The 26,438-nt window shown below is 36.3% G+C and overlaps 1 protein-coding gene across 2 annotated transcripts in view; it reads right to left on the bottom strand.

Moving 5' to 3' along the window:
• UHRF2 (ubiquitin like with PHD and ring finger domains 2) overlaps window positions 1-26,438 on the bottom strand; it is a 74,350-nt gene that overhangs the window by 30,200 nt on the left and 17,712 nt on the right. For both annotated transcript variants that reach the window (XM_015848968.2, XM_015848969.2), the window contains exons 3-4: window positions 26,111-26,370; window positions 12,648-12,866 (exon numbers count right to left, since the gene is read on the bottom strand). In XM_015848968.2, coding sequence (XP_015704454.1) covers window positions 12,648-12,866; window positions 26,111-26,370 — 479 coding nt within the window. The remainder of the gene's footprint in view (window positions 1-12,647; window positions 12,867-26,110; window positions 26,371-26,438) is intronic.

The raw sequence follows: 26,438 nt of genomic DNA, 5'->3' as shown, positions 1-26,438 counted from the left end.
AAAACGCAAAGTAAAGGGTTTAATCACCAACATCATTACTGAAAGTTACACCTACACCATGTTAAACTCAAAGTGTTGAAGCTCATCATACTTTTTTTTTTTCCTTGTAATTAGCAAAATATAGAACTGTATTTATATTCCACATCTAGGAAGGCACATGCAAAATAGTGCAAAAAATGTTTAAACTACCCAGTGGTTTGTTTGGTTGCACCACACCATATATACACAATTAAAAAAACAAACAGGATGTTAACAGACTGAACAAATCTTAAAGGGCAAAAAATCTCTTCAGAAAACACCCATTAGACCAAGTTTTCACTAAAATGTATCTAGTACTTGAACTAGAGAAAACATGGTATTTTCTACTATGAATAAGGTAGATATCAAACGAAAACTATCAGAAGTTTTAGGCAAGGGTGGAATGTTCTAATAAATACCACAGTGGCAGAACTAGAGAGGAAGTTCAGATATCATTGTGGCACCTGATAGCTTTCAGGTTTAGCCTTACCAAAGCTGAAAAGCTCAGTTCAGGTAGTTGTTCTTAAGACTAATTCTGTCAAACAACATGCACAATAACTTCAGTGATCAGACCACGCATAACTTATCTTTAAAATATGATTATCTAGCAAAACTGCGATTCCATTATTCTGTGAAGCATATACAAGAAACATTCTGACACCTTTCAAACAAGAAAGACACCTTTCTAAAGTTCTTCACCTTACCACAGTAAAAATGGGATGTAAAAAATCTTGTTATACATTAAGCATAGTAAATGAGATTGCACTTCAATTTCATGTAAGTAAACTAAATCATTTAAAGAAATTAAATCCAAAACCATAGCCAAACAAACCCTGCAATACAGCAGAATTCCTAACATAAGATTTCCTTTTTGACAAATTAACCATAGTCACAAAGGAATCTTCAACGGAACATTCTTACTCCCCTTTTTTCCCCCCTCCATGTTTCTTTTTGTTTTGACTTTCAGGTTGCAAAGCACAAAAGACATGTGAAACCACAGTTGACTAGAAGCACATTATGTGAGCATAATCCTGGATATTTCAAAGGTCAGTTTTCAAGAAAGCAAAAGGTGCTAGAAGACAGTTACCACACCGTGAATACTCTATCAGTTCTTACAGCTTGAGAGATTTACTTAAAATTGCCAGACCTCTCACTGGAATTTTCTGGCTTTATAACTTTTATGATTTTTTATTACCATAGTGAAATTAGGGGGGGGAAAAAAAAAAAAAGGAAAGAAAAGGAAAAAAACAACATGCACTGGAAGTCAAAATTCAAACTTGAATAAAAATGGCATTAGTAAAAACTGAGTTCCTAAGCAGAGCACATGAACAGTGTCTAACAGTCCTTATTTTAAAAGCATTATGAGTACATTAAAATCATTAGGCTAAGAAATTGGGTATGTGCCATTAAAATACATAGTCTCTATGGAAATTTACTCTTGACAATCCAAAAGACCTCTGCCATTCACTTTAATGTATTTATTTAGTCACTATCAACCAAAATAATGTTTCAGAAATTAATACAAATATAAGAAACAGAATTTATATTTCAGAAGATGTTAAACTGAAAATATTTATTTCCAATATAAAATATTTATTTCCAATATAAAATATTGCAATATTGGAGCAAAAATATTGCACTGGAACAGGCTGCCCAGGGAGCAGACCCACCTGGATGCCCACCTGGGCAGCCTGCTGTAGGGGGCCTTCTTTGCAGGGTGGCTGGACTCAATGATTCCTAGAAGTCCCTTCCAATCCCTACAATTCTGTGATAGCAATGTAAAAATCATCACTGCCTTCTTTTCATTTCAACATAATCATAACTTTGGTTAGCGTGCAAACACAAAATATTTGCATAATTAAATAAAGGCTAAAACATACCCACACAATTACAGTGCTCACCAGACATGAATAAAGATTTGATTTTAAACAAGCTTCTTTAAGATGACTAACTAGTATCTTTCCACATAAAGACTGCATATTGCAGTGATAATTTTACCAGATTGTGCAAAGGTAACAAAATTACAAAGAAGCCGATTTATTTTGCACTAAGTACAAAAACCACAGTATTATTATTATTATTATTGTTATTATTCCAGAGCATTCTACCATGAAAATATAAATGCACAGCTACAAAATAGAGTAGTATTAGCTGTACTTTTTGTTCAACTTTATTTATTAATATTATATGTGCCACTATTATGGCTCATACATGCATACACACAGGACAATATTTCAGGATTAGCAGAAGACCTTACTATTAGAAATGTTATGACCTAATAGGAATAAATAATGTAAAATGAAGTAAAGCAAAGCAAAACAGAACATTCATTACCCCACCTCCCTCCCTACTACTCAACTTTCATGTTCACAATGTGAATACATACATAAGCCAGACAGGAAATTACTTTTTAACATTAGAAATAAGAACAATGCTTCTTGCATTTATAAAACAGTATGTTATAGGTCGTTACATGGAAGAGAAGCTTTGTTTGCAGGGACTATCCTTTTTCATTAGCTTGGGATCTGCAAAGTAGGTGAATATTAGAACAATAAACATAAACTTCGTATCTGTAAAGCATGAAAGCACTGGCCTTAAAGGATAGGAAGTCGCATTTGTAAATCCTAATAATCTGTTTACCAGAGTAGTTCAGGAGCATGACTGCACTAAGCCACGAAACCTACCGAGAACAGAGGAAAAGGCGGCGCACCCGCGCTGAGGACCTGTCCATGGTGCTGCAGAAAGGTCCCCAGCTCGGAAAAGGGCAAAGAGCTTGACATTGGTTACAACACACAACTCTTGTTACCAGTCAAATTGTCACTACAGATTCTATTGCCACGTGAAAACATGCAGCTGACAGAACATCTATAAAGTACCATGAAAACAAACAAACAAACAAACAAACAAAAGGATTTGTTGAAGATATGCAAGGATGGAAATCCAAAGGCTTCATGTGCTTTATTACAGGACATGACCCCCCATGGATTTAGCCCAGTTCTCCATTTGTCTGGGCTGAACCACAAGGCACAACACAATGCAAAGACAGCTCACAACATCATACCAGGGTTCTGGACCAATCAACAAGTTCTTTTATCTTATGAAGAGGCAGAGTCTAAATTAGAGTCAACACTTACTAGAAGAAATTAAAAGACTTGACTAAGATTTTGTTATCCTTCATTCCTGAGAGTAGACACAGCCATAACATGAGACCAATTTGCGTACACAGTTAAACTGAGAGTCTCAGTTCAGAAAGAAAGACAAGAAGCACTGCCATTAATACTAAAAACATCCCATCAGGATAAAAGGCCTTTCAGAAAGTAAACAATAACAAATAAATAATATTGAAAATGCATGGGCAGTAACAAAAGTACTACAAGTAAATAAATAAATAAAGCACCTGAAAAGAGAAAGAAAGATAGAGAAAGAGAGAAAAAGAAACAGGAAGGTAAAAGAGGAAGGGAAGAAGGAAGGAAGGGTGAAAGAGATGGTGGCAAACTGAAGGTACACAAAACTGTAAGAACTAAAAAACAAACAAACAAATAAACAAAACACACAAACATTGATCTAAAGGTAAATGAGAACTACTTGTGGACAAATCCAAATTTCCAGCCTTCAAAATCAATAATTAATGATCCTTGTGCTTTGTATGTAAATGACAGCATTAGTGTAAGGAAAAAAAGTAAAATAAATTTTTTTTAAAAATGACATCTAGTGATGTTCCCACTCAAAACATGACAAATTTCCTATCACCTAGAACTCCTGAAAGCCAGAAAGTATGCACACTGACAGAAATTCATTATTAATCTGGCATTTAGAGGGTCATTTATTATGGAAGGTCCTCATTTTTCCCACTGCTCAACTTTCTTTACACAAATTAAATCAGGTAATTCTGCCACGATGGCAAATTCCATTACACACAATATTAAACCCATCATTTAAGTGCCTAGTGGCTACTGAATAATGGCAGTATAGCATTTCTAGTTCTTCTGCTTATGTTCGGAATTGGTGATCATAGCATTATTACTCATTTCTAGACAAGTATGTAACTTCTGGGTAAAACCATTAAGGAGATCCCTTCAACAAACAAGTGAGGAGGCTGTGAATGGGGTAGGCAAGCAAACAATGTGGTATGATCATCAGGAACACAGCAATTAACAAATCAAGGCTGAAGTGCAATCACTTCAAGGGTAGATACTGAAAGAAGAAAATGCCAGCAGACTAGTCTCATGGAGAAAGCTCTTTTGCCCTTCCTGCGAAATCAGCACACTTGGGTGCCTCCTTGAAAATGACTGTATGCTAATGCACACAGCATGTGGAACAAACAAGGAAAATTACAAAAGCCTGTGTAATTATCACATAGTTACAATCTCACTGAGAAGATGGAAGCATGGTGGAATTACTCCTGTGACTGGAGTGCTGTGATGAACAGATACACACTCTTCAGGGAAGGGCAGGCTAGAAAGGAAGGGAAGGAAGATGAACTTTATGTGATAACACCTCAGTAGGCAGTTGAGAGCTCATGGGTCAAGATTAGCAGACAGAACAACATGGGCAATGCTTCAGTGAGTGCCTGCTATGTACCTAGGAAGTGAGAGTAAACATTTGAGGCTTTCTTAGGCAGAGAGAAGTACCACATCCACAGGGTCTGAACTTCAAGCACTCGGATATGACAACACAGGAACACATGAAACCTACGGAATTTCTGGAGTGTACTGACAACTTCAGCACAGGTGATCAAGGAGATGTGTCTAGGGCTGAAGATAAACAGATGTGAAAGTAAAGGCCAGCTTTGGCAACAGTGATGATGATTCGACACAGGATCCTTAGAGCAGAGTAACATAAATGAGGCAATATTGGATTCTGGAGAGCACACTATGACCTCTTCAAATATGTGCTTGGAAAAATCTTACAAGATGCAGCTCTTGATATTCAAGGATCATATTCTGCAAGCTCAAGAAAGGTTCACCACCACATACAGGAAATTAAAGACATCACTGATGATCAAGGAGCTAAAGTCACACATAGAAAGAAAGTAGTTAAGAAGTGGAAGAAGGATAGCTAACCTACAGAAGTAGAGAGTTGCTGTCCAATTGCATAGGGGTAGAGCTGGGAAAACCAAGATCCACTTCATGCTGAATCTCACAAGGAATATGAAGTGCAACAAGGAAATACTCTACCAGTATAAAAATGGCAAACACTACAGAAAAAGCAAGCTCTGAGCTAAATATGAAGTTAATGGTCATGGGAGAGGAGAATGGGAGGGAAGGCAAATGTACCCAGTGCCTTCTTTACCTCAGTGTTTATTAGGAAGACCAGCCTTCAGAAATTCCAGATGTTTGGGAACAGTGGGAACACCTAGAACAAAGATGACTTCATGTCAATGGAGGCTTAGGTTATGGAGCACTTAAACTGGACATAGTTTAGCCTTTGGAATCTAATAGGTTGCCCATGCAAGCTCTGAGAGAGCTGCTTTTTGTCTGTGTAAGGCCACTTTTGGTCATCTTTGAAAGGTTGTGACAATCAGTGTTCCTGCAAACAGGAAGAGAATAAATGCCACTCATCTTGAAAAAAGATCTGCTGACAGGCTGGTGAATCTCACCTCCATCCCTAGGAAGTTAGAGGAGCAAATAACACTGCAAATCACTTCCAGATTTAAGGACAAGAAGGTGAAGCATCAATTTTCAAAGGGGAAATCATGTTTACCTAGCATGGTGTTCTGCAGTGACATGCCCGGAGGATGACAGGAGAGCAGCCAGCTGGAAGCTAGTCACTACTGATCTACTCCACTCATTGATACTGAGCCAGCATTGAAGAATGATGCAAACAGTGCATTCTCAGCAAGCTCATATATAATACAAAACCAGGAACGGCTGATACACCAAACAAGTATCCTGCCCTTCAGAGGGACCTAAGCAAGGTAAGAGGCATAAAGAAATTTCATTATGTTCAGCATAGAGAAATATGCAGCGCTTGCATCCACGGAGCACTTCTTATCACAATAAAGCTGGCTTTTAATAAGCTGGCTGGAGAACAGCTTAGCAGAGTAGAACGTTGCGGTTCTGGTAGACAAGATGATCATAAGCTAGCAATGGGACTTAGTAAGCCAATAAAGTCAATAGCCTTCCGGGCTGCCTAAGGAAGAGCACTGCCAACACAAAGAAGGCTTCTTTTCTTCTTTTTTTATTTTTTTTTCAATATATACAGCCCTAGGCTCCTCAGTGTAAGTTACTGGAAAGACTCCAGAGAAGAGTCAGTCACAGAGATGTTAAAAGGACTGGAGCATTTTTGACATCAGAATGTTTAGCCTGCAGGAGAGAAGGCTTATTCATAGATGGCTCTTAATCATGTGTATACATTTTTATAAGGAGCACATATAGAATGGAGAGCCAGATTCTTTACACTAGTACCTACTGTCAGGACAAATGCAATTGGCACAAAGGAAAACACATTAGAATCATACAATATCAAGAGGCCTTTTCTGCCCTTAATTATTATTATCTTAAGTGTATGCATATATTTCAGTACAATCCCTTTTTCAATTATTTTTCATACTGATTTTCCCAATATTGTGGTCCCCTTTTCCTTAGCGAGAAGACAGAGTTAAGTCGCAAAATGCTCCTGAAAAATCACCTCCCAAGAAGTAACTAAAAAGACTGTGGTTCCAAGTCCACATGTTTATTAGAAAAAGGACAATATTACAAATACTGAAGATGCTTTTATCTTATGGTAATGAAACAAGAATATTCTAACTTTTAACACTTCCTACTTAAGAATGATTTTTCTCTTCTTAAATAATGTTTTAACCAGTTTACCTCACTTGTGATTTAAGTCCATCATCTCTAGTCCACTGGACATGTACCTTTGGGATCCCCAAACCACCTACCAAGACCCACAGATTCTTCCCAGCAGTTGCTTCTCAGCCAGTCCAGTTTTAACCTGTATATCAGCAGGAGGCTCTGCCTTTGCAGGTCCAGGAGGACCCTGCATTTATCCTTGCTGAATTTTGTATGGCTCTTCCTCATGCCTACCAGGTCTCTCAGACTTGCAGTACAATCTTCAACTGCATCCAGCAGGCTCCAACAATTTGGTGTCTCCACTGATGAGATTGAGAGTGCATGGTTCTGCCTATGCCAAGTCACTGTTAAAGATACTGTACAGTATGAACATCTGTAGTTCTTCACTTAGCAGGTAGTGTACAACTCATTAACCACTGCTCTCTGAGACTTGTCTTTTTAAAAACCCATCATCTTGTTGTCCATGCACCCTGATAGCGTCACCCTAATTTGGATAAAAATATTGTGGAACACAGCTGAATGACTTGCTAATGCTAAAGTTCATTACATCTGTTGTTTTCCCCTAAGACGTGGAGCTTACTCATTTAATAATGAAGGCAGTGAAGCTCTTAAGTCCATCTTGGCTACTTCAAATGTCAAGCACTTCCAATGAAAACATCCTATAGTTTTCCCCAGACTGAAGTGAGGTTGACCGTCTTGTAATTCCATGTAGGCATTCTTTTGTCCCCTTCCCACTAAAAAGGGCCTTACCTGATTTTCAGCAAGACTTTTCAAAGATACTATAGAGCAACAGCACTAAAGCACCAGACAGTTCCTTTGGCATCCCCAGATGCAACCCATCTAGTTCCATGGATCTGCACAGGTCATGTTCTAGCAAGTGATGCTTGACTTAGTCCTAATCCACTGCTGGTAGCTTATCTTGAACAATTTTACTAGGCAGAGCAGTCAGAAACATCTTGTTGGTGAAAACAGAGACAATGAAGGCAGTATCTGCTGTTACTGAAACATACGTCCTGTTTACAAAACACATCCATACTTCCTTACTCAGCTTTCTACTACCAAGGCAGTTGTAAAAGCTTTTTGTGATGCCACAGATATCCCTTGCAAGTGTTAACTCTAGATAAGCATTTGTTCATGTAATATCTTTATATGTTTAAAGTCCTCAGTTACAGCAGTTTTCTGAAAGAAATCGATGTTTTCTCTATTAGAGAGCCTGTACTCTGGTACTCCTTCCTCATTTTCACCAGGAACCTGATATATTTAATGAGTGTTATAGCCAAGGCTACCATTAATCATCTTATCTCCAGACACTTCTGATAACAAACAGCAGATCCAGCTGTGTATCATTCAGTTGACCCATCCACTATCTGTAAAATGTAGTTTTCTGACATTATCCAGAAATTCTCTACTGCTTACTTTCTGCTGTGCTGACCTGCCAGCAGTGTCAGGGATTTTAAATCCCTCTTCTGAAGTGGTACCTTGTCATTCAGAGAATGTTAAATGAGGCTTTGTCCTCTTCCTCAGCCTGATCAGGTCAATTACCACAAAACTGTCACCCTTTTTGACCTTTAATCCTGACTAACAGGCTCTCAGCCACTGTTATCACACTGAACAGCTCCTCGTATATACAATATTTACATACATGCACTTGAGATGAGGTAGTGCTCTTTAGCACTACGAACATCACGCTTACTCCCACACCCTGTGCCCTCTGCTTTCCATGTACATACCAATACCCTTTAAAGATTGGGTCATAAACCCTCTTCAGTACCTCAGACACTACTCACCAGGTTTGTCAGCCTGTTGGTGTAGATGCTTTCATTCCATTTGGGGATAAAAAATTTTCAGGTAAAGATGGGATTCCAAGTATGTGTCCCATGGTATCAAAAGCCAAATCTCTGGCTAGTTGCACAAATAGTGTTGGAATACATTGATTCACAGGATATGCCTACTCCTTTCAATTAAGAAGATTTGTCCTTCAAACACTTTTTCCCTTTACCATGAGTACTGAGAACAGCTGTGTTAATTCACAGAAGTCTCTTCTTTAGGAGACAGCCAGTTGCACTGAAGTCATAAGTAGGAGAGGGAAGAGTGAGATATTTGTTCACTCTTTCAAAGCTTAGTCATTTACAAGAAATACGCCGTTTTTATGTCTGTGCAAGAAACCTGCCAGGAAGTTCTTAGCAAGCACCTTATTACCAGGATGCCTATTGATACCTCATGAAAGCTATTCTGAAAAAACAGCTCTAAATAAATCTTGTCAATAATCTACACATAAGCAACAGAATGTAATCCAAGATCAACAACCTTAATCAAAGATATCAAATTTAACAAATAAAACAGCAAATTATTTGGGGTAGAGAATCACACCATGAAGTGACAAACCATACATAAGGGAACTGCAGATCTAAATAAGAAACACTTGATATCAGCAACTATACTACTGGCAATCTACCAGATATGACAACTACTGTGACATGTTGATTATCATCATACATAATAAGAAGGATAGAAAAATAACAGTAACATACTTCGTGAGCATTAAAAAAAAGAGGTGCAACTGCCAATAACCTTTCTTTATTATTATTTTTGGACACAAAATTATATCATCCAGGAGAGCGTGCAATGCTTGTTTCACTGTTAGTCCACTGTTCTGCAATATGTTTAAGTTCTGTACATCTGTGAAGCCAGAAAAAAACAAGTACTATGACTTCAAAACCAGAAATTAAATATAAACAGTAAAGAAAATGTTTGAAAATAGAACAAGGAGTTGAAACAGTGCAGGAGCTGTTAACTACACAGGTGGCATAAAATATTCAAAAACAGTGGCACATACTGCAAATTGAACTCAAATCAGTTCTGAAGTACATGCAGAACATTCTGACCTGTAAGTGCACAGTCAAGGAAGACTCATGGTCCCAGGCCTAGTTGTGGAAGACAAAGAGCCACAGTTTCCCAGGTATTTCTATCTAAGATGCATTCAGCCCAGTTTGGATAGGTCTCAAGCATCCTATAATTACAAATGCTAGTTGCAATGCAGATACAGTACAAATGAAAACGATTATTTTTTTAAACCTTTGGTAATACTTTTTTTGGTCTCAATTCTTTTTAATAATGTTCTCTAATACCTATCTGTTTCCCAAAACATGAACTAATGATGACAAACTGTACAGGACATTTCCTTTAGGTTATGAATGAGACATGACTGTAAGTAATACCCAAGAAATATGAATGTCAACAAAGTACAGTAAAGAACAAGTATTCATAGTATGTCCTACCACCTCCAAAGCAGTAACACCAACAGTACATGTTCTTGTTACTTCCTGCCACTGTACCAACAGCTTCTTGAAATCTTTGTCACAAGCAACCAAAATTAATATATTAAATCTTAAACAATTTTGTACAAAACAGGTTTTATTTATGAAGAGCCCCTTTTAAAATACTACCAGAAACTAGGGGGAAAAGGTCACGGCTGTGGAATAGGTCTGAAGTATCTCTAAGATCACTGCCTCTATTTTACTACCTACTAAGGTTGTTCTTAACATAAATAATTAGCCACTAGCATATCATCAATTCATGATTAAAATATATTCACAAAGAATTTGTATCAGATTAGACCTTTATTTAAAGTAATTACTAATGTTAAGTACTAAGGGCAATGTTATATTAACAATATCAAAACCAGTAAGACTGATTCTTAATTCACAGACCAACATACCCAAAATCTAAACTGAGTAAAGATTATCAACACCAATACTAGGACATTTATCTTGTATGTTTACTTTTAAACAAGAGGACCTACAGTTAACTGAAAGGAACCCTTTAGGTAAGACAGGTGATAAGGAACTATTCCTTGACGAATTTCAAAAATGATACAAATTGCAAATACTTTCTGCAGTTTGCAGAAAATAAGCTTGATTAGTTTCATATACAATCCATCAAAATTTAAGTACACTCTTGTTCAGGAAAATTCACAACGTTGAGACTCTATTTAGAAATGGACTTAAGTTCATCACTTTACAAATAAAGTATTTGTTAACTGATTCTTTCTCTCATTTTGAGGGGATAGAGAAATGTCAGTACTATGAGGAACCCCATAGTACTTTATACATAATAACCATCTTCAAATTTGAAGATAACTATCATTTTAGATTTTTAAAAGGCTATTATGTCAAGTTCCAACCAATATGAGCAAATTTCTTTTCCTTAGGTATCGCTTGAAATTGTACTTGCTTTTGCCAATACAAAGTATAGTTTGATTATGCTATTTTCTAAGTGGGAAAAGCTTTGGAAGAGCCCCTGAGGATAACAGTTTTAAATAACTTTATCAGTATACATTTGAACTTCACATAAACTCATATTTTTACAGTTCTGATGTGGAGGACAATGAAGTTCATCTCTGCAATTCACTGAATGTCATACATCTATTAAATGCATTATAATGGATACTTTCATCTTTCAAGTCTGGACTGAAGTTTTTAATCTCTTTTGCCAAGTTAATGATTAATATTTACTCAATTTCTTCTTGTCTTACATCTGTTTTTTTCTTCCCCATTTTAGTCTCCAGAGCATGTCTTTATGCCAGCTCAACTTAACACAAGAAGATTCCATAAAAATCCCAAACATTCACAAAACAATTTTAATCTACTTCTATGATAAACCAAGTCAATATCCCTTCTAATTTCCCAGTACTACTTTTGACCGTATTTAAAATGAAATACTGAATTGCACCCGATCATAGGTCCCTGCCTTCCTTCCAACTAAATGTGTCTGTCTTACATAAGTTTTTCCTACAGTTAGAACAATTCACCTTTTTCATAATAAAAATAAGAGTATTTATGTATCAGTCTATTTCACTTAAGCAATATACTCCCAGACCAATGACACTACTCACTGAGTACTATGAGGTACACATCCTCATTAAACCAATCATTGCTTAAGTAGAAAAAGAAATATTACTTCAGTTTGAGTTTAATTTTAAGAACAGTTTCAATCTTAGCACATAAGCATTCCCTAAAATACACATAACCCACTTCTGTAATAATGGAGGTTGTAGACTGGATCCAATTGTCTTCAGGTCTTTCATACCAAAAAGGATAATGTTAGAGGAGTAAGAGAAGCTAGTGGGAGGAGGAAGATTACAGTGAATTCTTCAAGATTGACCACCTCTTCATCCTTATGAAGTTAAGCAAACACCTTACTGAAAGTTATGTCAAACAAGTTTCTGTAGAAAACACTGTACCCAAAGATACATACACAAGTTTTTAAAATCAAATAGAAAAACCAAAACAAAGCAAAGGCACCCTGGTAAGCACAGCTACACGAAAATTAACGTAACTTGCACATCCACAGTTCCATGTTTTACCTGTCATATGCAATAGTACCTGCATCTAGATTTTATTCTTTAAAATACCAACCAGCCAGTTCAGTAACTTACTCTGATTGTCAGAGATAATTAACTCTTAATGATACCTAGAAGATCTCAAGCTTCTCAGAAATTTCTGAAAACTGACGTTTCAGCTTTGAACGGAATTAATAATATAAATTAATATAGACTTATAATTAACTAAATATATAAATACAAATATAAACATACCTAGATCAGGTGAAATCTTGTATTACAAAAAACCCTGTGATTACCTTCAGCAATTGCATGAAATGCAGAAATTACAATTCATAGTTTGCACAATTTAAAAACTGTGCACTGCAGTTCCATGACTCAGACAGCTGTGGGATTGAAGTACCACATTAATTTTAATCTGGTGATGACTAGTAGACAGAAAGATAATTTATATGGTATGTAAAGATCTTATGAGTTGGTCAATCAAATCTTACCCCAGCAGAATTTTAGCATGAACCTCTTTGTTAGTCCTTGAGATTTCTCTCAAAGAGGTAATTTCTGCATCAAACCAAAATCCTCTTTCTTCCGGAGTCTCAACATTGTAGTTAACCATCACCACGTCACCCACTTTTAATTCACTCCACTTCAGAATGGTTCTTGCTCGGGGTCGAAGATTATTGATGTCCATTTCTACTATGCCACTCTCTGGGTACCTTCAAAAGTAAAACCAAGAACAGTAGTTATGACTCCTTGTGTAACACAAAATTACAAGTCACAGATAACACTTTAGGAAAGTATAATTTTTAAAAATGTCTTATGGACATGTAAAAAGCTTGATATAAAAATCTAATATCCTTTGGAAATGTACGTTCAATATAAATAAAATCCAGTTACTTGATTAAGCTGAGATGGAAAAAACAATCTCTAAAGTTCTATTAAAAACAAACAAACAAACAAAAAACCTATAAAAACTGGTTGTTTTCATTTATAATACAATCAGTTCCAAGTTTTAGCACAAACAGAGCCCGAATTTGGTCTCAGTGTGGTCAACATTTTAAGTAAATCAGAGTGAAAAGGTAATAAAGATTAATTTTTTCAGCATGACATATTTTTAATTTACCTCTGCCTTCATACGCTCTGTACATTTCCATTATAGCATCATATTTAGGAAAGATCTTTTCAAAAATCAAACTCTACCAACACAGCCTATCGAATTCACGTGATGGACATAGCTCAAGTACACATTCCATGAACATATGTTTAAAAAATAGCTATCTACAAAATCTAGCAGGGGATAAAACATAGTAAAGCAAAAACCTCTAGAACAGAAAACATTTATCTCTTAATTAAAAAAGGAAAAATCTGGTAAAATAAATGGAAGATCATTCCTTTTGACAGCTTCTCTTGAAAAGATACAGTGAGAAATGCAGTGCTTTAAGCAAGGAAAGGTAAATGGTTCACTAAATCACAGCTAAGAAATTTTGATCAATTTTTTTATTTTTCACTGAAAAGTGACTTTTTTTTTAAAGGCAGATTTTACACAATATTATCTGCAAGTTGTGAGACTTTATAAGAGATGCCATACAGAAGCACAAGAAGACACAAGCAATCAGTACAAAGACAAAATCAAACAATTACGAATAACATCTGAAGAGCTCCAATTGCTTCCCAAACTGCATCTCATTTAGTAGAATTGTGACAGCAATACAGCTTAAATAAAAAAGAATACTAAGAAAAGACCCACAAACTTTCTAAGATTTGAGATGTTAACTTTTCAGTCTAACAATGTAGCTTTCTTGTGAGGTAATCCTTCAACACTAGTAGTGCTTGTAGGATATTCACATATGCTATAAATACAACACAATAGAGACTGTATGAAAACATTGCTAGCAAAAAGAAGCTGGCCTGCTACAAAAAGAAACTGTTGGTCTAAATGGTGAAGTTCTTTAGTGATGCTGCATGTAAGCTAAAAAAAAAACCAACCCTCCATCATTAAACAAGTAGCAGATAATATCACAGCAGATGTTTAATATAACATGCCTATATGCATTAGATGTACTGTTAAGCATTTTTTTTTGTAGCAAAAACTGCGAAGAACAATATATCTTAAATTTCCAGCATGTCCTTATAATTACTTTAGAAAGAGTAGTCTTGCTATACAGTTTGATATGACTTCGTAAAATAGCCATGCTAAATTGCAATGACAAAATGTCACTCTTGCTAACAAAAGTACAGTACCTGTTACATTCCAGCATGCCTGTCTATTATGAACAGGAACACCTCAAAGCCTCAGAAAAATTGCAAACTGTGACTTGATACATTTCTATATAAACTAAACATACCTGTCATTAACAGCATATGGTTCTAGTAAACTACAGTATGAAGTCTGTCCTCTCATAACAAACCGAATGAAAGCCCATTGATGCAACTGTGTACATAATTATCATAGAATCATAGAATGGCCTGGGTTGAAAAGGACCACAATGATCATCCAGTTTCAACCCCCTGCTACGTGCAGGGTCACCAGCCACCAGCCCAAGCTGCCCAGAGTCACATCCAGCCTGGCCTTGAATGCCTCCAGGGATGGGGCATCCACAGCCTCCTTAGGCAACCTGTTCCAGTGCGTCACCACCCTCTGTTTTGAAAACCTCCCCTGTCTCCACTTAAAATCATTCCCCCTTGTCCTATCACTATCCATCTTCCTTAACAGTCAATCTCCCTCCTGTTTACATATTCCTTTTAAATCCTGGAAGGCAACAATGAGGCCATTTGTAGAAGTTTCTTTTTGTTTGTTTGTTTTCTTCAACATTTAACACACCTGTCTACTACAACAAAGGTGAGCTAGAGAGAAAGCTTGGATGGGGTAGAAGGGCCAGAGAAGACCTAGTACTCCATCTGCACGCCCTCCTGTGTCAGTTATTATGCAGACATCTTAAGTGTGACTTAAATTTGTTGGAAGACTTATCTGTTTTTTTTGTTTTGTTTTGTTTTTTTAAAGAAACATCAAACAATTTAACACTGACTGTACCTTTAGATAAACAACAACAACAAGAATCACAGCACATAACTGTTCTTTACTACTCACAGAAGTTAAAACCTAAGAGTGCTTCTCAACACTTGCAGACTCTAATTATCAAAACCTGTGTAACAGAAATTACATCATGCAGAGGGAGGTGCTTGAGATGGAGTCACCATTAAAGTAGCAGTGTCATACAATCCAACTTATCAAACTTGCAATGCTTTTGCCTTCAGTTTGAGGGTACTGCAAAGCCATTGTTCGTATACACTTCTGTGCTGAGCTCTCCCTTAGAAGAACTATTCTACAGCTGTACCATGCTCATACTTTGGTGATGGTAATGTCCACCAAAAAAAAAGGTAAGAAACTCACCAACAGCAACACAAAAAACAGCCATGAGGTAATGTCTGTTTTACTGAAGGACCTACACAGGCAAGGCATTATGTACAACAGGCAACTGAAATCTTAGGACAGCCAAGTTTGAGCTACTGGTTCATTCCAATCAAACCAAACCCTTCCTAAAGTTTGAAGATGACCATAAATAAATGAAGAAATTATGTACTTGAACTGAGAAATGAAACACATCTTAAACATCTGAAAAATAAAGAATTATAAATTAGACAATGCTTATGTTCACAAAAATAAGCAATAATGTGATTATAAAAATGTTATAAAAATAATGTTAAAAAATTCCGATTATACTTTCCAAAAAATAATCAAAGAAATGTAACTTGCAACAGCATATATTCATAGGAATTTTGAAATTAAAAAAAAAAATAAAAAATCTATTGCCTTCTAAAATTAAGACTTTTTTGGTGTCTGTTCTTCCAGAAAGATCTTTGGACAAATAACTAATATTAAGCCATAAAAATTATTTTGTGCCAAACTCAGTCATCGTGTCATCTTTGTGCCCCTAGAAAACTCAGAACAAAATGCTTCCTACTGTCTGTATGAGAACTTCAAAGCTTCCCATTGTCAACAACTCCAACTCTGCTCTTGGAAGTATCCAGATAAAGATCCCAAAGAAAGAAGATTGCTAACCAGCAAAATAAGATATAAAAGGTAAAATCTATAGTCCCCATTTACAGACAGAAACCTACTGCTTTCCAAAGCGAGAAAAAGGCAGAATCTTCATTGAGGGAATTTTTACTCATTTTTCACTCAGTAGCTGCCCAGAACCTTAAGCTTGCAAATCTTCCTTTTGAAGAACAGTTTATGAGAAGATTTTTCCTTGTAAGATTCCATACTCTTCCCCATCAGGTTTCACACATAAAGTGTTCTGTTGCTGTGTTTCTACGCACGAAAATGCTCTGACAAATCCGCCATTGGTAAATTCTAACAGATATTTGACATATGTCCATAATTTATATCTCAAAATGAACAGGTGAAACAGTATTTTGAGTTCAACTCAAAATCAACATGCGAATATATTAAGTGTAGCAACACTACTCCTCATTATATTGGGTAAAAAACAACGAGTACTTCCACAACAAACTCAACACACCAAATGCCAATTTACTTAAGTAGGGAAAAAGCACACTCAACAATAGAATCTGCCATTCACTCCATGCTCACTTTCTAGAAGTTGAGGACATTAACTACATAAAAAACATTAAGTTACAACTTAATCACCTACATATGCAAGAGTAATATGTAACCATGTATGCCCACTTTCTGGTATTGTAGGTTTATACGTGGATAAACCAAACGACAATTAATACTCACTCAAGCCTTTAGCAAACATCTAGAAAGAAATAAAGAACTTATTCCAAGAACTGTAATCAACAACTGATAGACGTGAATGTTTGGCAATGGTGTTTTCTCACTTACTGAATCACCTATAAAATCCTGTGATAATGCTCAATCAAAATCAGAAGCAGGTATGTTCTAATTAGACTAGTTTAAGTTTGTTGAAGTTTTAATGACCATCTGACACATTTCAAGCTTTAAACAACTACAGACATTTCTTGTCTTTCCAAATTTTCTGCTACACTCAGCAGCTAATATTTTAAAACGCAGACATAGTAGCAACAAGTATCATGGTAGCACTGATTAGTGAGTAATGACCATTAGAAATCTTGTATTCACAGCCAAGGCACATTCCTCTGTAATTTTACTTCCCTTTAATTTAGTTTTCCTGGTAGTACTTCTAACTAGATAGGAATATCAGCGCATCAAGGCCTACCTCTGATTTCCTAACTTCACAGAGAGTTTTCAGAGAAAAACATTACTAATGAAGTAAAAATTCAAGCACTTCCTGGTAACCACTCATTCCTAAAGGCATTCAAATACTGAGAAACATGAGATCCACGTCAGAACATGCACAAGAGTTTTCAGTTCATTAAGAGCTTTCAATGCACCCTTCAAGTCTCTCCCCACGTGTCACTAGAACGGCTGAAACCGGAAAGATAAAATTACTGAAACAAAACAAAAAATACTAAGTCTTCCCTACCCTTTCTCCAAACTAGAATGATAAGCAATGCTAGTGGAAAAGTGAAATTTCCCAAAATAAACAAAAGGAAAACTAGGGAGAATTTGAGAAATACACTGTGTGCAAGAAGAGGCACTTTGACATTTCTTTGCAGAAAACAAAATAATTCTGCTTGCAGCATGAGCATTAACACTGCTCAAAGTAACTATCTCTCAAAGCAGTGCTTCTCTACCTTACTCTGCCATTCCGTGCAGCCACCAACCAAACTCACTTGAAAGGATAAGCAGCACTGTGAATTAGAATTTTAACTGTATCAGGATGCAAGAATGTTTTACAGGGATACAATTACTACACTCAACCACACTGAACTATCAGGCATTACATACCTGGGAAATGAGGAAAGAGGAAGAAGTGGCCACCTCTTCTGAAAAAAAAAAAGCCCTTAATGCTTGAAGAATGTCTTTTTGTCTCCAAAATTCAATTTATCCACAAGTTCCAGTATGGTAATTGTAATCTATTAAATCCCAGACTGATACATTTTAAGGTGAAGGGCACAAATAGATATTTTGAAAATAAGGCTATAATGTCTCAACTTCAAACCATTTGTTTAGAAAGAAATAGCAAGTTTAAGACTATCATTCTTCTGTCTGTCTTTTCAGCTAAGAAGGCACTTTGAAGGAGAAAGAGTTGTAGTTTTTACTTCCCTGAAAAGGTTGTTCTTAAAGAGACACATCATCTCTTGTTTTATCTTCTAACTTCCTCAAAATATTCTGCACTCTCCGACAACCTGAAGTTATAACTTTGGGAATTCAAGATTAAGCTGCCCATAATAAAGTTTACAAGAATCTCCATATGTCTGAGACATTACATTCAAAGCATACAGAATGACTAAAGTTCCTATCTTTTAACGACAACACAATAAAATCTTCTTTTTCTTAATATACCTCCGCATACTCACAAGCTCTTGAAGAAAATGCAGAACTGTGCACAAATGTGTTATTTTTAACAGATTAACAATAGCCTGGACTATACATGACCAAAGAAACTTGCCTGAAATAGGCAAGATGCTTTAGGTATGAATAACACGTGCAGCAAGACAGAGTGTTTTGGAGAGCTAGCCTTCCACGATCCTTCAAACAAAATGCCTTTCTATCGATTTTTTTTTAAATTGTCTCCTCTACTTATAAAAAGGAGGATCAGCAAAATCTTTAAGCTTCAGCAGGAACTGTTACTCCTTATACAACATCCTATGACAACTTTTCTCTTACTGTCTGCAATCCTGATTAGTCTTGAACAAACAGGGAACATAATAAAAAGATTAAAGAAAGAAGTAATCTAGCTGACAATATCTGAAACACCTTTTCCCCCAATACTTATACGTTGTTCAAAGATCTTACAAAACAGAAAATATTTATTCATTTTATTCCTTCATTATTTTATTTAGGCAGGTTGAGATGAAGTGAACTAGCAAGCAATTTCAAAGGAATTATTTCCAGCAGGATTACCCCTATCGTTTTCCTTCTAAACTGCCTTTTCATTATGCATCATTTCCCATCTGTCCAAATTGAACTTCATTGCCCAAGTTTGTATTTTTACATCTGCTTCAGCCAGCATGACATACCTACGCTCCTAACATGACTCAGACACTTCAGAAGCAAAGAAACTTAAAACAGTAGGACAATCTGACAAATGGTTCTCAGACAGAAGCAAAACAAAACTTAAAACTTGAATACTGACTTGGTGGGTCAAGGCATTTTAGTAGTATTTAACAAACCTTCCCATTCAAAATGGAAGCTACCATTGAAAGACTGACATTACTAGCTCCATTTTCATTTAGAAACACAGGAGCTCAGCTGAGTCCCAGATCACTGAGATTACTCCCTTTTTATTACAGGCTACCACACACACACTCATATTTTCCTGGAAACCATTTATGATCTAAGAATCTAAAATTTCTGTGGTATTTTTCACAGTTTGCTTCATTTTTATGACATTTTACACAGATTGTGGAAAACTAAATAACTGATGAGAGTTCTGAGTGTACAGGTACAGTATTAGCACATTTCTACGTGCGTTTACCTTCAAAGCAGGCTGTAACCTCTTCAGGAGTAATGAATGTCTTTCTGAAGTGTTTTTAAGAAGCAATTTAGTTTATTCTTGATGACTACAGGTCCTAATTAGTAATAATATTTCATAATGGCATATAGTACATAAAACACAACCTGCTTATTTAGCTAGAATAGCATCTTCTACACGGGACAGAAATTGTAAGAACAGAGGTCTCACTAGAACCTGAGGAATATGATGTTCTTAATTCTTCATGCTGAAAAATAAACTACCCACCACAATTCCCATTCCATAGAAATGCATTACTCAAATTCACTCTGCAAATTAAACAGCCAAAAAGGACATCTGTAACAGACATCAATCTACATCTTCTCTTCTTCCTGCTCCACCCCTCCTTTATTTTCAGTCCAAAGAGAATGTGTGAAGGCAACACAAGCCAAAACTACATAGCTGCTGAACTCTGCAGGGAACCAGAGTGCAAGCAAGGGTGCCACTCTAGCAAAGCCACATTCATGATGATGGCTGTTTTACTAGGCTACATGCAAGAGAGTAAGTCAGTTCAAAGTTCACTATCTTGTCTGCACAAAGCAGTTCAACCTCAAAATCCTCAACAGCACACAGGCTCCAGAATGGATAAATAAACATGGATTTGGAAAATATTTTCCTCACAGTAACCAACAGATTAACTGCCTATGCAACTGCTTATATGTGACAGTCAGTATCTTGCAACATCCAGTTTACACGGAGTGTTTTTCTGAATTTCACTAAACTAGAATTACTGTAGGATCACATCCAACGACAGTATAGTTTCTACACACATGTAATATCCACTACTCAGAAACATCCTACCCTACAGATATCCTGAATTGAGTCGTTCCTCAGCAACTTCAGACTTCAAAGTATATTGCAACTTCAACCCTGCTCTAGCATCCACCATGACCACTTTGGAAATAGCTGTATCCTTTGATCTTTCAGCTAGTGGCAAAAATACCTACAGGTCCTAAAATAAATCTTGTAAAATTAAAAAAAAACCAAAAACCTGAAGCAAGCTGTGGTTCTCTGTAGAGAGTCTCTGATGGTTAACATCACCTAACATCTTTCTACACCATTAATTATGAGGATCCTTTACAGATTGCAGCATTCTCACCAGACCCAAAAGAAATACTAAGTGCAAAGAGATAAGTCTGGGAAACCCACTGAAAAATGGTGTACAGAAAGAGCAGCAAAGACTAACTAATCAGTGGATCTGTCTTCAAAATCCATCGGACAACCAAAGCTTTAAAGAATAGCTTGAAGAACATAGTTGGATAACAAGAACTCAGATTTACTTGCTCACTTCAGTCCATGTTAAAATGTTCCTGTTAACCAATAAAATCATCACCCATCAACAATAACCAAATCTATTTTAACAAGACCAAAACATTGACTAGTGATTAAAAAAACAGTTTTCACAAATCTGTAGCTGGAAGTACTCTAAAGTTCTGCCTGCATAGAACAAGGAACTTGATAAAGTTTCAGCTACATGGCTACCTAAACTACCTTAACAAAACTGGGCACGTAACTCACTGGTAAGACATCCTGCCTCTCAGTGTTCATCTGACAGGCTCTTTACAACACCAAAATGAGACATCCATGAAAATCCTACCAGGTCATAAACATCCAACACACATCCCGAACAGACCTGACCTGTCTGTTAGTCATATGACAAAAGGAAATAGCTTTATACTCAAAGAGAGGAGATTTAATTTCTAGAACATTTTTTCCTCAAAAGGAAGTGAGGCACAGGCAGAGGCTACCCAGGCATTCAAGGCCAGGTTGGATGGGGTTCTGGGTAGCCTGGAACTGATGGGTGGCAACTCCTATTAACTGATAAAAAAACTCAGTAGAGAATCATCATCTACCCTGAAAAAGTGACCTACACTTGAGTTATACTGAATCATTTGCATACAGCTAAGCATACTGGCATTTCTCAGACTGCAGACATTGCTTGTCTTCCTCAACTATTGTGTTGAGTGCCTCCTAAATGGAAGTCCTTCATTTCATGTGACTTACCAAGGAAAACAGGACCAGGAAGGAAAAGGCAGCATCTGCTCGTAAATCAACAAGTCTTTCAACTGCTTCAGGGAAGAGCTAACCAACACCTAGCGAGAGAACTGTCTCCTTAACATTAAACTGCTATACCCTGTACTGCACAAGAAAGAAGTACAAAATGAAGACATTAACAAAAAAGTACGCTTTTACATTATAGCAATATAAAATATCTTTGCTGTATTAAGAAACTATTGAGTGCCCTGCTTCTCATATAGTTAGTAATTCTTAAGCTGGGAAACAAACTCTGGTGACTACCTGCGGTCCTGTTAACTTTAGGATCCAAACATACATAGGAATTGTCACAAGTCCTTTCAAAGAGAAGAAAGCTGAGTCATGTTATAGACAGGTTCACATTCTCTTTGCATTAGAAAACAGTTGCTTGAGGCAGAAGAAATGGATGATAGTAAAGTATGAAAAATGACAGCACACCTTAACCTTAGTATCAAAAACTGTCACTAAAAACCTTAACCCCTGCAAAGGTGAAGCAGAAATACAGTGAATAAAGTGGCAGAAAGGGAAAATGACAGCTGTTGTAGAAACAGGAAACACCTGCAAGAAAAACTGCCTCTAGGCAAAAGACTGTGTTAAACTCACTTCAGAGGAAGGCCTTAACAGGTAAAAGCACTGTTTCCACAACTAGGTACCAAAGTTGGTACCAAAGGCCAAATGAAGCTTAGAATTGATAAAACTTTCTACTTTAATGAAAACTTTGCTCTTAAGCAAGTACTATTTGTGTTTTAGAACCTTTCAAAATAAAGAAGAGATAGCCCTTTATTCACATCACTAGTAGTCACAGAAGAGAGTAAATCTTGTTTAGTCATAAGGCAACTACAATTATGGAAGTTATTCTGAGCCCTTATCCACAAAGGTTAATTTTTCTTCACTGCAGTCCTTGTGCTTCCCCTCTCATATTCATTTTAAGTACGCTACTTAAACAGGAAACAGAACGAACAAAGGAATGAGAGCCCTGACTATCAAGAAGAGGTACACTTGTGAATCCGTTCGGCCCAAGAATTAGAAGCAGTTTTACCAATCATGGAACTGTAAAGGCTTGCGCAAGACTAAAATATGAATCAAGATGCGCCACTGCTAAAACCACTTAAGAAAGGCACAGACCCTGCCTCAGACTCTAAGAAGAGTCATTCCAAGGAGCGATCCAAAAGTTAACTTGTTGAAAAAGAATTATTAGTTGGTTTCTTTAATTGATAGACTAACAAATATTTCCAGCTAGGAAAACAAACTCAGAATTTACCTGTCATCTGTTGATGCTACATTAACTTTATCAAGGATCAAGTGTGGAGTACACTGGCATCCAATTAAGATTAGACTATGAAGCACAGCTACAGAATTAAGTATCAATACTTAACCTGAAAAATCTGAAAGCAGAAGCGTGCTTTGGTATAAATTACTAAAGTGATGATTCACTTTCCTGAGAGGAGTACAAGTGTCCTGAGTACAAGAGAATGACTGAGGTGAAGCACCGCTTTTGAATAAAATTCCCAGCAACAGACTTCTCAGACGGATGTGTCAAACAATGCACAAATCTGTCCCAAACCCGTGAATACAGCGTGAATACTAACAAGTCTGCTAAAAAAAAAAAGGAAGCAACAGTTTCAGTCTTGCATTTAAGTTGAGATGTGCAGGATCTGTGCGTTTTGGAGAGAGCAAGGCAGCTCAGGTCTGCACTAGAGGACTTCACTTACAATGACAGAAAGCTGCTCCTGAGATGGGGTTGCATGGTATCCTCTGTACTCTTATGTGAGCACTGCTATAAGCTCTATGGTTTCCGAGTATCAAATGGGAAAAAAGAAGGAAAGGATGTATGACCATTTTTTCCACATCAGATTAAGTCTACCACCAAATTTTATTTTTTTAATTTTTTTTAAATGGCATAACAAAGAGTAGTTGCTATTTATCACCAAGTCTCAGAGAGAAAGGAGTGAAACAGATCAATATAATGTACTACACGTGCAGTGTCCTTCAGCTGTTAAATTTTTGGTAAGATTTTCTTCCAAACTAGCAGAGGGAAAACATAAGCAACAGTGACAATTTAAGAAGTTGTGGATGTGCATCCACCTCTGACATCTCTTCAGTGTATTCAAGTAATTTTGATAGCCTTACACATACCAGGCTTAAGATTTCCATTCTCCTAGCTATTTTTATTCTGTTTCAGATAACTGCAAGTGTTTTCATCACTTGCAAGAGTATACCTATCATGGACAAGGCAGAGCTGAAATTACGCCATCTAAGAGAATCATATCCTTCAAGAGCTGGAGAATAGCACCCTCAAGACGCAACACAGTAAGAAAAGATAAGACAATCGTAAATAAGTGAGGTAGCAAAACACACAGGCTTAACCTAAAAAAGGCCAGGAACATCCAGGAAGAAGTAACTGTGAAGAATTAAAATCCAGAATATGAACCTCAAAGAAGTAAGAAGTTAAAATAGACATGACAAATTCTGGAGCAGAGAGGAACTGCAATGGAAAGTACATCATGCTTTCTCTATATATCCATAGGAAACATACAGGCAGCATGACATATATGTGGTCTACAAAGAGGTAAATACTAATGTATGCAAATCAAGTGCTAAAAAACCACGTAATTATTAGCACTAAAAGAGAAAAGTGAAACATTCGAGATAAGGGTCAGCAATATTCCTCTAAGACAAGGTAAGTGATAGAAGTTCAAGTCTTCCTTGCCAAAAAGCATTCCCACAGTTTGTTTCTGAAAGATTAAGCATTCAGTACACTATGGTGAATTAGTGATTAAATTATTTTTCTATGTCTTATCTAATTTTGCTGGCAAGGAACATACTGTAAGATCATGGGTAGCAGCAGTAAGAAGATGATTGTCTCTACTTGCTAGAGTACACATAAGGAAAAGCTAACTCTATTTTTCAGTATGGGTATGCCAAATAAAATCAGACGTTGCGCAACATTTTCTACTTCAGCACTCTAACTCATGGAAGAAACTGAACCATTCACAGGAGCAGCATAATTCCTCTTACAGTCACAAATATTTCTAAATATTTTGTCCATGGCTCAATTGTATGTATCTACACTGTCAAAGAAAATCGGTAATCTTTAAGCTAAGACTTAAAAATCACACCACAATGCACACGATTGCAATAGCAATATTTTGATCATATTTCTTGAATAAATTCTTTCCATGTACTTCAGTATCTGATAAAATATTAGAAAATTAGGAAGTTTTGAGTAAAAAGTTGTATACTTTAACTTAAACAGTTATAGACACAATTTCATTTCTGAATTTAAGAGTTTAAACAGTCTGTGAAGCTGTAACTGCTACTAACAAGAACAACAAAGTGTACTCTATTCAAGTCTGAAATATTTTTATTTTTCCTCACAAAAGCAGATTCAGTTACACATTAAAATAACTAAAGTTAAAATAGCTGCTCTAAAAACATCTTTTGGAAATCTAGTTCATACCAAATATACTTTGCATTTCTTTACATCAAGCTCAGACTGCACAAACTGCAGTATTTCTACTATTCTCAGTAACAAAAACTTAAAATTCTCAACAATTCAATTCATTCAGATATTTGACTTGATGTTTTGGCAAACATTACCTAAACAGTAAAATAAATAAATAAATAAATAAAAATATTCAAGGCCAAATTCTCCAGTGAATGAAACGGTGCAAAAGTTGGTCAAGAGAAATCTCTTTAAACTTAGCAAGCAATATGAAGGGTTACACCAATCCAAACACTGCAGGTGCAGTATTTTTACTGAAAAGAAAACAAAAACAAAAAAACAAGAAACAAAACCAAAAAAGAAAGAAAAAAACACAAGAAAAAAACAGCTCTCCCTTAGTGACCTCAGTCCAATTCAGAATCGATTTCATGCACTCACGTCATCAAGTTCTCTACAAGAATCCTTTGCTAGCAATGCAGACCTGCTGTTTTGTGCATAACTATTTCACTTAGAATTAAGTTCAGCAAAATTGCATGCCCAAATTTGCTCACACAAGACTCCAACGTCAGCTCCAACGAGAGGAACTTAATATGCACAGAGAACAGAGAAATGATATTTTGCTTGGAAAAAAAAATAGTGAAAATTCATTTAAATAATTCCTTCTCCTCACATACAAAGGATGGATTTTATGTTTCATAAAGACAAATTAGTACCTGATTATTTAGGCATGAAAATAACAGAGCTCCCAATATACTCACTATATCCAACCGAAAAGTGTTTAAATATTTTAATATTCTTTCTTGGTTGTGATACTGAACTTGCATTCTTTGATTACAAGTTTCTTCAAGAGATTCTCGGTTTATGCAAACCAAATAACAGTATGTGATGTCCTCAAAATAGTATCAGGAGCACTTACTCATCATACTTGATATGATAAATAGCTTCTTCAGTGTCCATACAGTCTGAATAAGATGTAGATGGTGTACTGTCCAAATTATTTGCATTCTCTCTAGAATGATCTTGACTTAAGCTTCCATTAGTCCTTTTGTAAGCATTACTGCTCTTTCCTTGAGCTTTACCATTCTTATGTCCCTTTGTTGCTCGGGTAACATTCTCTATATGAGCTTCAAACCAGGCTCCAATGCTGACATCACGTGCATCCACCAACTCATTTATCTGAAAAGAAAATTCAATAATGAGCTCATGCTTCTTTTCTACGGTATCAATTAAGAATAAATAAGGCA

The sequence above is a fragment of the Coturnix japonica genome, chromosome Z, assembly GCF_001577835.2.
Source record: "Coturnix japonica isolate 7356 chromosome Z, Coturnix japonica 2.1, whole genome shotgun sequence".
In the NCBI taxonomy this organism is placed as follows: Eukaryota; Metazoa; Chordata; class Aves; order Galliformes; family Phasianidae; genus Coturnix; species Coturnix japonica.
The sequence above is the reverse complement of the archived record's forward strand: the minus strand, read 5'-3'. Positions and strand labels throughout refer to the sequence as shown.